This window comes from Ambystoma mexicanum, chromosome 2p (genome assembly GCF_040938575.1).
Source record: "Ambystoma mexicanum isolate Mex_15411 chromosome 2p, UKY_AmexF1_1, whole genome shotgun sequence".
Classification (NCBI taxonomy): domain Eukaryota; kingdom Metazoa; phylum Chordata; class Amphibia; order Caudata; family Ambystomatidae; genus Ambystoma; species Ambystoma mexicanum.
This window is the reverse complement of record NC_090923.1, coordinates 1,223,632,172-1,223,646,372: the sequence shown is the minus strand read 5'-3', so window position 1 is coordinate 1,223,646,372 and position 14,201 is coordinate 1,223,632,172. Positions and strand designations below refer to the sequence as shown.

General features: G+C 45.7%; 1 protein-coding gene across 1 annotated transcript in view; it reads right to left on the bottom strand.

The window, feature by feature from the left end:
• UBA1 (ubiquitin like modifier activating enzyme 1) overlaps nucleotides 1-14,201 on the bottom strand; it is a gene marked incomplete in the record, with an annotated part of 790,705 nt that overhangs the window by 620,189 nt on the left and 156,315 nt on the right. Inside the window, 1 exon segment of the mRNA XM_069645505.1 lies at nucleotides 1,114-1,282. Coding sequence (XP_069501606.1) covers nucleotides 1,114-1,282 — 169 coding nt within the window.

Sequence of the window (14,201 nt, the reverse complement as noted above, 5' to 3'; positions counted from 1 at the left end):
GATGGCTGTCAGAGGAGGGGCATCGGTAGAGGGCAGTCATTGACTGGGGCAGTATGACCCAGAGACCAGCGATTGGTTGTTAGGAGAAAGACAGTTCAGTAGTGAAATTGAAACTGATTTTTTCTTTACAGAGGATTCCGCGCCTGACAGGGAATATTCATGAGCATGTGACTCCATGCCAGACCCCATGCTGGAGAATTCAGAGTTCCATCCAGGACAGAATTTATAAAGGCATCATCTAGACTTTGAGAAGAAATGTATAGACCACCCCGCTCTCACTACTGTGCGCCGAAGAGAGAAAAGCAGTCCGGTGTCAATTCACATTGCTTCATCGGTCATCAGAAAACATGAGCTAAACGTGTGCCTGGCACCGAAAAGTGGAATGTCTTTCTCACTTTCTCAGCTTCTCAAAGTCATGGCCAACTGATGTGGAAAAAGAACAATCTGAAAACGTTGATGCGTGAAGGATCATGGGCCCAGAATCCATACAGGTATAATATTACAGGAATGCCCCTGGCGACACCCTGCGTTTGAATTAAATATTTAACGCGCCAAACCAACCACTAGATGCAGGCATAGGCAAAGCATGTGAATCTAAGATGTACAAGCCTTGACAAACACATGCGTACATACAGATAATTGCTAGTCCTCCATTTTGCTGGTTAGACACACAGCATAAGCGGTGTAGATTTAAGACGTACTACTGCCTTTGCAATTGTATCCAACCAGATCACAGCTAGAGTAAACCTCAACTTAAGTCAACAGCCTCTCCTCATCCTTAAAATATAGGTTCTTCACAGATGGGCAGCAATCAACCACTAGCCTGCTCGTGGCTTTGTTAAAGACAAAATCACACATCAGACGGTGGTGGCGTTTAGGACTGAACCAGGTGACAAGCAGGATGGATTCATAATCTCCATCAAAAGCCACTTCCATCCCCCCGCCCCCAACTCACTCCCATTGGCCATATGTACCAGAGAAACTATCTGAAGCCCCTGATCCAATCGCCCCAACAAGAGGTTGCCTTGAGTCCATACTGTGCTACCATGATCCGGGGATTGGTTCCTTAAAATGTGCAGTGCATCATGTGTTGGATGAGCTATGAACACTTACTTGGGAGGATAGGTCTGCCCACTCTGCATTGCCTTGGTCATGGATAGAGACAGACTTCACCCCGCCGAGGATGATGTTCTTTGCCACCTCTACACCCAAGCCTCGCATCCCAGAGATGAGCACATTGGAGTTCTGCATCCGTTTCATTGCTTCATGGCCAAGCACATACCTGAAGGATGAAAAAGATTGTTTCAAAGGTTTTAAAGTACTACGGGTCCTTACAATTTGGGGTCATACTTTGAGCAGGCTAGGTAGAAAACCTCAAGCATTAGCATTTTTTTAGGAGGCTCTTATCAGCCACATTTGTGTGCCACCCTACTCCCAAACCTAATCTACCACATATGTCCAATGTTTATTTAAACTTTTTATGCAAAGATATGTTAGGACTAAGCCTATAACAATTACAATGGCCTGCTTGTTGTTGAAAACAAGGAAGAGACGGACATTGCATGAGTGACCACAAACATTTTTTTACTACTTTAACATGGCGATTCCAGGTTATCCTTGGTTTTCCTCCTTCACAGATTGGAGGCATGGCCAATAAACATCTTTACCATTTTACTTCCTTTCAGAATTTTAGAATGGGGTTTACAGGTCACTACCATTTGCTTGCATACCTCTACAAACGGCGTTACCAACAGCCACATGTCAAACACCTCTCCTCCTCCTCCGCCCCTGCCTTTATTCCAGTATGGTTGGAGACATTTCTTTTGTGGAAAGTGTTGTGAAGGAAAGCAAGGATTAAGGACCAGCATCTCTATTTAGGAGAATTATTAGATTATCTTTCCACCCAGCTTTCCTTGATTTTCACCACTGAACTTTCTGCTGTTTGGGGTTTTTGTGACAGTTTTTCTCCAAGTGAGGCTTAACCTCAAGCCTTATCTGATCCACCATTGTAAGTTTGTGCTCTGCTTGAAAGTTAATACGACTCCTAATGCAGGGGTGCTCCATAGGTACCTAGGTTTCCCAGGAAGTATCCACTCAGTCATGTTGCCAGACTAGGGGTGGCTTGATCTGTGTAGCAGGATTCTATTGGGTGAACTCCCAAGCTGGGTCTTGATTTATAATGCACCTCCACACTGTTTTGAGGCCTTTTAGCCCCCCCTCCTCCATTTATCAAAATGGAGGTTGCAGTTACTTGCCTCGAAGACCTGAGGTCTCACATGACTTTCCCTCCTGCCCCCAATGTCCCTCTTTGGCCACGGGGTGTGCGTGTCACCCAGGACTGCAGGCTGTGGCCAGCCTGAAATCAGTTCTGACCGTCAGATGCAGATGCCTGTCTGGGATAGTGTGGCGATGCCTGTCTGGGATAGTGTGGCTTCATACTTCTGTGCGAGAGAGACCCTTCCAGAATGCCCGAGTATGTTTGGAGATAATGACAGCCATAAGACCACACCCTGGTTTATATTACGCTTGGTGCGAGATTGGGTCCAGTGTTTACTCACTGGTTCCCAAGGGAGACAATTGCACAAAGCCATGTCTCTATACCTGCACTCGGTAAGGCCTGCTACGTGAAGGGCCAAAGCTCTGCACCAGCATCCTCGGACGCTCAGAAGAATCAGATAGCAAAGCTCTGCATCTCCAGGAAGATCAGAAGGAACACTCTGCAGAGTTCCTTGCCTTAATCTTGTGGGGCAAAATGATTATAGATAACTTCTTGAAGGCCTAGTCTCTCTGAAACTCCTGACCTGGTGAGTATTGCCAGACCCCAAAAAGGGGTGACCCATCGCTGCCAGGACCCTCGAAATTGAGCTGGGTGGACCGGAGAAACTTCTCCACAGGAGCCAATGCACTCTGGTACAGTTCCCTTTCAGCTCCTCGCACTTGTATGGTTCTTAAATGTCCTCTACGCCACTTGTGGATAAAGGATTATCTACCAACTTTGGTTAGTAGATTTGCCCTTTGCGTCTGTTACGCCAAAACGGGTCCTCAACCGAGTGCCTATGTAGTAAATCACATTGCTCCCTATTGCCAGTCGGCAAGCCCCTATAACTTCCTGACAATAACTACAGCGAACGATATTCCTAATTAGGAACGTGCATACCCCAGGTCACTAACTTTCCTCCGCTATTTAACATTTAGACTTGCCTCACTTTATATGGCACAGCATCTAAGTGCAAGCAGGAAGAAAAGGCCCATGTCCCCTACCTGAGCCCCCTGCACCTTACCAATTGCACAACTAAACAATTATAGGCATAACAACACAGCAGGCATGTTTACTGAGCTTGGGGACAGCCTTGCTAGACTGTTGTCCACGCCATCACCCCGACCACCTAAAGTATCCCCTTTCACCACCACCCCATCACAGCTATCGCACCGTAACAATAACCACCAAGCCCAAAGGCACAGTAGCCTACAAACTCCTTACCAGCCTTACTTGCGACATTACAACCACTACCATTCCTGGGCGCCCCCGCGCTTGGATATCTCTCCACCACCCACTCTCACCCCCAAAACGCATATCATATCGCCCCAGACTATCTGCTACCACATCTCGCTTCCTAGGCCAAACAGGACCCTCTGCCCCCTTCCAAGAGAAGGTGTCATTGTACAAAAAAAAGGAATGGGAGTTGACTGGGATAACAGTGTGGAGGATGCTTGACAATAGACAAAAGTAGTATAAAGAGGAGCAATACACAATAGGCACAGGTTCCACTACGAATCAGTGACAGCAACCAAGGTAATGCAAGAATGTAGTAAATGGGTTAGATGTCATACAAGCCTGTGCAGGTGAGCAGGGGTGGGGGTCAGGGCACCAAAGGTTAATAGAAAGGAAAGACCTTTTAATGTTGGAAGAATATAAGCATCTAGTCGCTGGATCCCAAGTTGTGCCTATGACATGGTCAGACCATGAACTACTGTTGGTTCAAATTAAATGACAAATTGATGGGGTGTCGGGGGGAGGGGATGTGGAGTCAATTAAACTAAATGTTGGTTGGGGACCCCATATTTAAAGACTTTGTGGAAGAAGAAATTGAGAACTATTTTGAATTGAATGAAGAGAGAATGGAATCCGAAGTTTCTTCTTCCGACGGTTCGTCTTGTCCTTCGATCGTTGATTTTTCACTGCGTCGAGAGATGTCAGTCAAAAAAGGACAGGAAGAGTAACTATTTTTAAACTTTGATAAAGTCAATGGCGTTAGCCGAAATTGCACTCCACGACAAGCGACTGCTCACGATCGCGGAAAAAATAAATCTGAGGGACCTTAATGCATGAAGGACCATGGGTACAGTGGACATCACACTAGGGATAGTATTACTGGCACGCCCTGTCGCCATTCCTTTTCGAATTCCCCTTGTCGTCTGGTTGGGGGAACCTGGACGCAAAGTCTGGGCATTGCTTGTTTTCTCTTGTAGCGAACAACTCTAGAGTAGAGTAACCCCATTGAGAAATGATGTAGTCTACAACGTGTGGGAGTAGTTGCCACTCGTGTTCTTCTGGCAGTGGCTCTCTGTTGAGTACCTCTGCAACATGCTGGGAGGACAGGGACATCCCTCATCTGAGGGCCCACCTCCATATTTTCTGAGCTAACCTGGACAGATTTGGAGAGTGTGCCCCCGTTTGTTGATTATAAAACATGACAGGGGTGCCGTCTGTTAGATGACTGATTTGTCAGATGCCCTTCAAAAGCTTGTAGAGCCTTGAAGACGGCTAATAGTTCCAGTAGGTTGATGTGCTTCTGTGCCGTGACTTGTGTCCGCAGACCGTGTGGTGTGTGATGAAGGAAATGGGCCCCACATCCGGAAAGCGACATGTGTTGTGACGATCGCTAACGCTTCCGGTTCGTGGAAGGGTTTCCCCTTCATTAAATTTTCTCTCGACACCAAGCTTAGGTTTTGAACTAGAGTGGGTGAAACAATCACTAGATCGTCCCAAAGACCACTTGCCTGAGACCATTTGTTTCACCAACAGTTCCTGCATTGGTCGCATGTGCAGGTGTGTGTGGGACCAGATAAATGCACGATGCCATCATGCCTAGTAAACGCATCGCTTTGCGTACGCTTATCTGAAGATTGGCTTAATACTGGGATATTTGCAGAAGCATGTTCTGTACCCTCTCCATGGATGGGAAGGCTAAGCCTGCGTTTGTATCTAGAACAGCTCCTAGGAAATGTTTTGATGTATCTGGTACCAGACTTTACTTTTCTCGTTAATCGAGAAGCCCAAGTGGAAAAGGTTTATAGTTCTTTGCGTGTTCATCTTGCAAAGCTGGTAAGTTTCTCCTGTGATCAGCCAGTCGTCCAGGTAGGGGTACACTGGAATAGCCTCCCTGCGTAGGCGCGCTGCTACCACCGCCAGTACCTTGGTTAATACCCTTGGAGCTGAGGCTATACCGAAGGATAGCACCTTGAATTGATACTGTTCTGCTACTTTGGAAAGCAAGAAACTTCTGTGCGCTGGGAACATTGAAATATGAAAATAAGCATCTTTCATGTCCAATGTTGCCATGTAATCCCCCTTTTTAACAGTGGAATTCTCTTGTAGCGTTGTCATGTGGAATTTTTGTGGCTTGACATATTTGTTTGCAGGGCGCAAGTCTAATACTGGGAGCATGGTTGGATTTTTTTTTTTTAACAAGGAAGTACGTTGAATAGATACCCTTGTTTACCCAATTGGTCGGCACAATCTCGATGGCATCCTTGAGGAGTAGTGCCGCGATTTCTTCCATCAAGATGAGCTGTTCTTCTCTTGATTACCTTTTTTGCCACGGGGGAAGATTTGATGGAATCCCAGGAGTTTGATGCAATAACCTCCCGCTATTGTACATAACACCCACTTGTCTGGGGTTATCCCCTCCCATGAGTGGGTGAAGTTTGCAATCCGTCCCGCGACTGGGGAGGCATGGGAGGGGACCTGTAGCGGGGCGTCATTGTTTGGAAGGGGTACCCCCACCCCTGGAAGGGGCTTCTACCCCGGCCTCTAGGATAACCCTGGGAAGTTGTTATTCCATGAGGAGCTCTGGTTCGGACCATACCCGGAGCCTCAGAATTTTGCCGGCGAAAACAGCCCCCTCTTTGCCCCATCTGCTTATTTGTAAGATGGCCAAGGGACGAGTGTCTCGTACTCTTCCTTGGCTGCCTTCAGCGCATTTTCTACTGCTTTGTCAAATAAAACATTGGGTTCTATTGGCAGGTTGACCAGGGTAGCCTGTGTTTCCAACTGAAAACCAGACTGACGAAGTCAGGCATGGAGCTTGAGGATGGTGCCTTCTGCAATAATGCACCCAGCGTTATCTGCAGCATCCAAGTTGTTTTCAACTAGATTGCTCGCAGTAGCTCTACCTTCAGCCGCTACAAGGGCAAGTCTCTATTTAAGGGGTTCTGGAGCTGAATCCACCTGGGCTATAACCTCGTCCCATTTTGTGCAATTATAACTTGCCAAAAGAGTAGAATTGTTGGCGATCTGGCTTGATAAGCTGCGAAAAGAGACCATCTTCCTCACCATTGTGTACAGCTTTTTGCACTCTGTCTGGGGGAGCTTCGGAAGAGGCCAAGGGAGTGCCCGCTCTTTCGGGTGGTAGTGACTACCAGTGAATCCGGTTTGAGCTGCCCCCTTATGTAAAAGGGGTCAGAGGGTGCCGGCCAGAATAGTTTTTCTAGTCTCGGATTCACTGCCCTAGTTTGGTTGGGCATCTCTAGGGAAGGTCGAATCCTTCTGTGCACAGATTTTAGCAAGGGTATAAACTGTATGGCAGCCTTCTTGTCCTCCAGGATGTTCTCAGCAAAATCCTTGTCCTGTTGGACTTCTTGAGTGTCAGTGCCAAAATGTTCAGCAGCCTTGAGTAGGATATCATCAAACAAGGGCTGGTTATCAACAGGGGAATCAGTTGGGGGAGGGTCTTGTGGGACTGGAGAGTCCATAGCAAAGACCACTGATTTGTTATCCTCATTATAATAGTCCTGACCCCCGTCCACATCCCCAATGTCATCCTCATCATGGTCTAGATACTCTTCCTTCTCTGCATGTAGGTCATGAAGACCAGTGGAGATGCGTGGCCTTTCAGTGGATGGCGCATCATAAATCTCGGCAGGGGAGCAATATCTCTTTCCTGATGGTTGGGAAGAATTGCAGGGCTGAGAAGATAGCGGTATGGTCTTTTAACTGGATGCCTGAGTGGTAGGAGGTGTATTATTAAACGTTCAAAAGCCTGGGGGTGCTCTTCAAAGAAGTTGGCAAAGAAAGACATTCTGTTCAAACCTCTAGGTCATTGGCTGACCATTTGGCAGAGGTTGGGATGACCCAAGGGTAAGTAATAGTAACTTGCCAACAACCTCCACTCCTGCTGTCTCCCTCCTCTACTTCTATCAGGATTTGCTCAGGTTCTTGAGGAATGTCCTCTGCTGGGACCTCATCAGGCGTGTGGCTCTTTACTAAAAGGTTTGTCTTTACTTTTGACCCGAAGGCTTTTATTCTAATCCTTATTGGAAGAATACTGGTCTTTATGCTTATCCCTGTTATCAGGGCTCTTTGAGGATGACTTTTTAGAACTAGAACCCTTAGTTAGACCCTTGGGGACAGGTTTCTTTATTAAATGTGACAGTCCTGACTCTTTAGTTCCTTCCCCCCTCCCCCCCACAAGGTGTAGGTCTAATTTCGGCACTGGGAAGGGCTATACCGTCGTCTTTCCCGCCGGTCTGTCTATTAGGGTCGAGGGCTAATACTGGGAAACATGGATGTTCACAGTAACCCAAATCTTGATTTGTGCCTCATACTCTAGCCTGCGTGCAAGGGATTACCTCCTAGACGTTTATGCTAGGTTGAGGGGGCAAACCAGGCTGCCCACTGGCTCCACTACTATTTGCCCTTTTAATACAGCCATTGGCCCAAAGGATTAGGTTGATATTGATATTTTATTTGTATTGCGCTCATACATGTGTTTCAGAGCACGACGAGGCAAGGGAGGGGAACACGGGAGAACAAAACAACTATCTTACTAGGCCCAGTGACATTGAGAATGCTAAGTGCGGGGGGAAAGAGCAGGGGGAAGTGGAAAGAGCTGAGCATAGGAATGAAAAACAAAACAAACGGTAGTGCAGCCAGCAAGTGGCAAGTACTAGGTTAAAAAGGTACAGACCAGTCTGTAGAAGAAAGCGAAGGCTTCAAGATATATGGGCAAGAATGTAAAATTAGGGTCTTTGCTGAGGCCATCCAACTCCAAATATTTCTCTTGTCAACTTTCCCTCCATAGTTTATAGCGACACCCAATCTTTTTGTTTCATGTTTGAACCTCTGACTTTTTGAGGGGGAAGTAAAGCCTTCAGATTCACTTCCCCTCTGCCTTTTGTGAAATAATTATGGGGAAACTCGTCAGTAGTTCAGACTATCAATAGTGGGAAACTGTTTCCCTCTTTATCTTACTTTTTGTAACTTAACATTGCCCACAGCATCATACAATGCAGTGCAATGGGGATACGTTTTTATCACCCTAGTCTTATTGGGATTACTGATTACTTTTAAATATGCCTCAAGTCAAGCAGGATCTTGACTTAATAGCCTATTTATAATTTAATAGCAATTCAAATTGCTACCATTGTTGTGTCATTTCCAGTGTACACATTTGCGCTTACACAGTGTATAGCTACTGAGGCTAGTGCCTTAAAATTACCATGCCATGAGATTTGTGCTTGTTCTTTGGCCATATTGCCGTTTGGTCTTCTTCCTGCCTTGCCATGTTAGGCAATCCCATATAAAGACATGAACCTGCCATGGAAAACTGCAGCTTTCACAGGCGAGTGAGGCCTTTGTGTGTGGTGCCGTCTGGTCCCACTACACATCTGTGGTGCCAGTGAGTCTAGGTGTGGGGCATGAGAGAAACCAAAAATTGTCCCTGAATGGACAACTACTGCATGTTTGAATGGTGGAGATGCTTTCCATTGGCGGGCTTGGACTTGCTTTGAGGCTGGATTTTGGATACAAGAACTTCTGCAGCCGTTTTTTCATATCACCATTGGAGCGAAGAATCCCTCATAGAAAACCAGGCGACTGACTATCCAAAAAAGACTAAATGAGACTTGGCATCCGCTTCAACCCCTGGACTGGTGAGCATAACCAAGACTCAACATGCTTGAGGATCCAACTGTCCTAGGTGCTCCCCTTGACTGTCCAGCTCTCCAGTGGGCTACCTCGCTAGATCCGTCACCTGCTCCATTTGCAGGCAGAAGTTTGGTAGTCGCCAGTTGTAGTACAATTAACCTTCCTGTTGAATTTCAGCCTCAAGGGACCCTGCCCTGGAAGGACTTTTACAACTGCGAATGGAAGGACGCTTGCTGGCGGTGGAAGTTGCTGGAACCACAATCCAGCACCCCCTATACCCCCGGTCCTGTGAGGTGTCCTGAAGAGGGCTGGATCAGTGAAATCTTGTATTATTTTTTTATTGCATCAATTAGTTACCAAAGGAAACTTTAAATGCATAGTGAAGGTAAGGAAAGAGAATTTTAAAAAAACAATTACATCAGTTATATATAGGGGAGAAAACAGTATAGCTAAGGAAGAATAACTAAATGTCCAGAATTGAAAAAATTTCCCTCACGAAATTCAACAAAGCCAAGGTCATAGATACTTTTTCTGCCCTTCTCAGGATTAACCACCTATCCTGCAAGGTTGAAGTACTTAAATTTGAAAGGTGCGACCCCAACCATTTCTCTCTGTGCTTAGATAAGGTAACGCAGTTCATCACTAGATGCTGTAAGGTTTCAGCCTCTTGCCCACAACCTTGACACAGCAAACTGGGTTTTTCCTCTTTGATTCTTCTCCCTATGACTTCTCTTGTGTGGAAAAGGTTTAGTCTGAATTTTAGAAACCGCTGCCTTTCCGTATTTGAGGGAAATGTATCCAAATACGGGTGAATGGTACCTCTGCAGTAGTGCTCATTCATACCTTGGGTTATTGATGGCAAAACACTAAGCCTGTCCAGGGTGGCTGTCCAATCCCAATCCAATAGTTTCCTCTTTACCATAAACAGATTTAACATAAGATTGTCTAGTTTTAATGCTATGATATTCAGAATTTCTAAGCAGATTAATTGCCACTTGGTTAGAACCGGAATCAGTTTTCTTTTGATTGCTTCATTAATTGCCACAAATCCGCTTCTTTCCTGTGGGTGCAGACATTTGCCAAGGAGTGTCAAGGATTTCCAGACCGGGGATATGTAAAGGGAGTATAGGCCCATTTCCTTACGCACACTTTCCATTGGAATTGATGTCGGTAAGACCAATACTCTTTTCCAGAATAGGCCCTCCAACAGTTTCCAAACCTCTAAATTGATGCGGCGTAAGTGAGAATTGACACAACTTTGTTTGTAGAAATCTATCAGAGGACGAAGGAAGAAGGAACAGTATCGTCGCTTAATTAACAATGCTTGTGAAGCTAAGTTCGTAACTTTACTTCGAAGCCTGACGATACCCGGACCATCTTGGATGCTGTTGTTCAAGGTTACTCCAAGGTATACCATGGTCGAGACCACTGGTACCTCTTCCCCGGATAGGAACCACCTTAGATTTTTCATGCCGATGATAGGTCCTAGCCTCAAGATCTTTGATTTTTTCGGATTTATACGAAGGCCGTTTCCTTGTATGTAACTCGAGTGCCTTTAGTTGCCGCTGTAATCCGACAGCCGTCTGGTCTAGCAACAGGAGATCGTCCGCAAACAGCCTTCCCACGGTGGTCTCTGCGATTTTTGGGGGGAAACACCTCACTGCTTCGAAAGCTTTCTGCATATCGGATATAAAAAGACAAAAAACAGCAGGAGCCAACCGACAGCCCTGTTTCAGACCATTCAAGGCCTCCACATTGTTTGAAAGGTTGCCCAGTCTGTCCAACCTCACTTTGAGGGTTGTCCCAGTGTGTAGTGCTTCCAGAGTAGGGATGTAACGGTATAACGGTATACCGTTAAAGATACCGTGAACCACTTAATTGAACAATAATAACCGTCACATTGTTTATACCGTTATACCGTTAAGTGTGCTTTTCAATCTGATTTGGAAAGGCTGCAGTAAGCAATTGCTGCGCAGTCTTGGTTTTGCACTGTTGGATGTGCCTCTGCCAAGTAGTTTCAGTTGGAGCAGTTTTTAATGCCATTCCACCACACATGCCTTACACAAAATCAATATGTTAGCAATAGGAAGAATAGATAGTGCCAAGGACGACACAGGTTTACTTTGGGGTGGCGGCTTTGGAGTTTATATATTTATAATGGATAATGTTCTCTAAACATATGGCGATGGGGGATTTCCCTGGTTCTATCATTGAATTTACATATAATAAGTCACACTGTGAAATTCACTCATCTCTGTGGGTATTCCCTGCTGCCATACCAAAGGGTAACATGTCAGTGATTACTGAACACCTTTTGGCCCGCAAGTAAACTAAAGGCTGTAACGTAAAGAGAGTGCGCGTGTGTGTGTCTAATCAGGACATTCCATCAGAACTTCCCAACCAAGCCTGGGCCAGACAGAAGGAACACCATGGGAAGGGCCTTAGGGGGGAGTGCTGTCACGACCCTTGCCCAAAACCCCCTCTGGCAAACCCATTGGCCAGGTGGAGTCAGGACTCGGGCCTCTAGAGCCTGGCATCCTCTTCAAAAGCCCTCATGGTGCCAGTCCTGGCGCCTATGGCGCCAGGTTCATACACCATGAAAAACAGCGTGTGTGGTTGGCTTTGGCAGTTGCAGCAGGCGCCACCCCACCCCCTCCACACGTGTGTTTGTGTTTGGTGGAAGCAAGGCATTTCAGTGGAAAGTATGTTGAAAAGCCCAATCCTGGCCCTGGGTGCCTGGTTTTGTTTGTGATGATACATCTGTCAATTTATGACCTTTTAGAAAATATTTGTTAAGATCAGTTAACTCCACCTGCTATATCGCGATAACCATGATATACCGTCATTTGGCAAGAAGGTTATCGTACCGTCATAAAACGAATACCGTGACACCCCTATTCCAGAGGTTCTCTCAGGTTGATTGGACAACCCCATTTCCTCAGTTTTTGCCATAGCATTCCGCGGTCAACAGAATCGAACGCTTGTTCCAATCCAAGTCTATTGACACGATGTAGATGTTCTTGTATTTCCTGTCCTTAACCATACATTTGATTATATTTATGATTAGCACATTTAGGGATGTTCCAATGTCCTTTCGAAAGCCTGATTGCCAAGGGTCCAAATGTTCTGCCAACCGACTCCAATCATTCAGATGTTTCAAAATTAATGCTGCAAATATTTTGCCGATGACATCCCAAAGGGCGATCGGTCTGTAGTTCGTGGGCACGGACCCGTCTCCCTTCTTAAAAATCGGCACAATTATGGACGTCGTCCAAGATTTAGGTAACTTTTTTTTTAGTCTTGAACAAAACCAACATAAACGAAAGGCCATTTTTCCAGGTCCCTTTTAAGGATGTTGTTACTAAGTCCATCTGGTCCTGCAGCCCTTGAAGAATTGGAGTGTTTAATGAGGTCTAGGATATCTTGTTTTCCAAATTTGAAGTCCCAAGACTCATTCGATGGTAAGAATGAGGCAGGACCACAGATTTTCCCCATAGAATAAAGGTTCCGAAAGTGAGCTTCCCAAACTTCTGAGGCTATGGGGTTCATCATTTTTGAGTCAGAAGGGATGTTTATTTCATTAATCAATTTCCAAATACCAGTGATGTTTTTGGTAGATAGTAGATGAAGCATCTTCTCACTGTCTTGTTGCATCATTTGATGTTTATGTTGCTTAAGCCAGTTCCTGTAGTTGTTTCTAGCTTTATTATACAGGACTAGGTCAGCTGGTGCACTGGTTTTATCGTATAACCTCCTGGCTTTTCTTACCAATTCTTTTTTTGTCACTACTTGGTCATAATAGTGCTGCATTGATGGGTTTCCTTGGCAACAACTTTTGGGCGAAAGATCTTCAGTGCTTCTGCATATTCTATCAAATTGGGACCTTGGTCCTTGAATAAGGAATCCAGCGCCAGGGCCGTCTTTTCTTCCCATACGTAGTCTATTGCCCCCAGAAGTTAACTCAAGAAACTGGTTTGGTAGATGCTTACCTGATGCAGACGAGAACTTATCCCAGGCCTCAGATTTGAGTTCCAGAATATTATGGTCACTCTGAATCGTGGGGATCACTTCCAACGATGTTAATTTGCCAAAGAGGTTTTCTGATGCAAAAATGTAGTCCAATGTGCTCGTTTGGGCAGCCCGTTTCCATGTAGGGGTGGCCGGTTTGTCACCCGCCAAGTTCCCGTTTACCATGTGTATGTTCCTGGCAATTAGTTCCTTCTCCATGGTCACTCCTCTCGTTATATTTTTTGAGGCATTCAGAGGCAGGAGCTCTATTTTCCTCTGCTTCTTATCGTAGCATTCCATGTTAAAGTCTCCACATAGCAGAATTTCGAGTGACGAGTATTCAATCCTCGCGTCGTCTATGGCTTCCAGTAGAACTTCCACGAATTTGTCCTCTTCTCGGACTGTCAGGCCCCAATATACATTGCATATGAGCAACTGCCAATCAGGAATAAGTAAAGGGGGTTGAAACCCTAGTGAGTTGGATCCAAGGGTTTCTGTTTAGAGAAGAGCACTTTTATGCCACTAGTGCGCTTTACCCCCAACAGTAAACCCGAACTCGGTCTACCTTTCGTGCCCTTTATTGCGGGGTTTAAGTATAGCTCGAACCTGTCCAAAAGAGGTAGGTCACACAACCCGGTTTCTTGCAAGCAAAAAAGATCATAGGACGACAGGTGTGTTGCTGAATTTCCAAGTAAATGCAAATAACCCCTTGTGTTCCAACTCATGATCTTTATCCCTTTTGGCGGGGAGTTGGATTGGGCACTCTTAGATAGGTGTTGGCGTTATGACTTAGCAGATAGAGCCCCTGCCAGCCAACTCCAATCCTCTTGACTGTTCCGCAAATTTAGTCCTGCTTTTTCTGATTGAATATGCACTTGGTCTCTTCTACTGTCAACCTCTCGGGTCCCCCTACAACTATTTCCTACTTTCATCACCTGTTCCTTATTGGGTTTGGTAGTGGAGATTGAGGAGTTACGTAGTGGATGTTTCAGATCCTTTGGAACTACACGGTCAGTTCTATTTTCCTCCTCCAACTCCTTAAGCA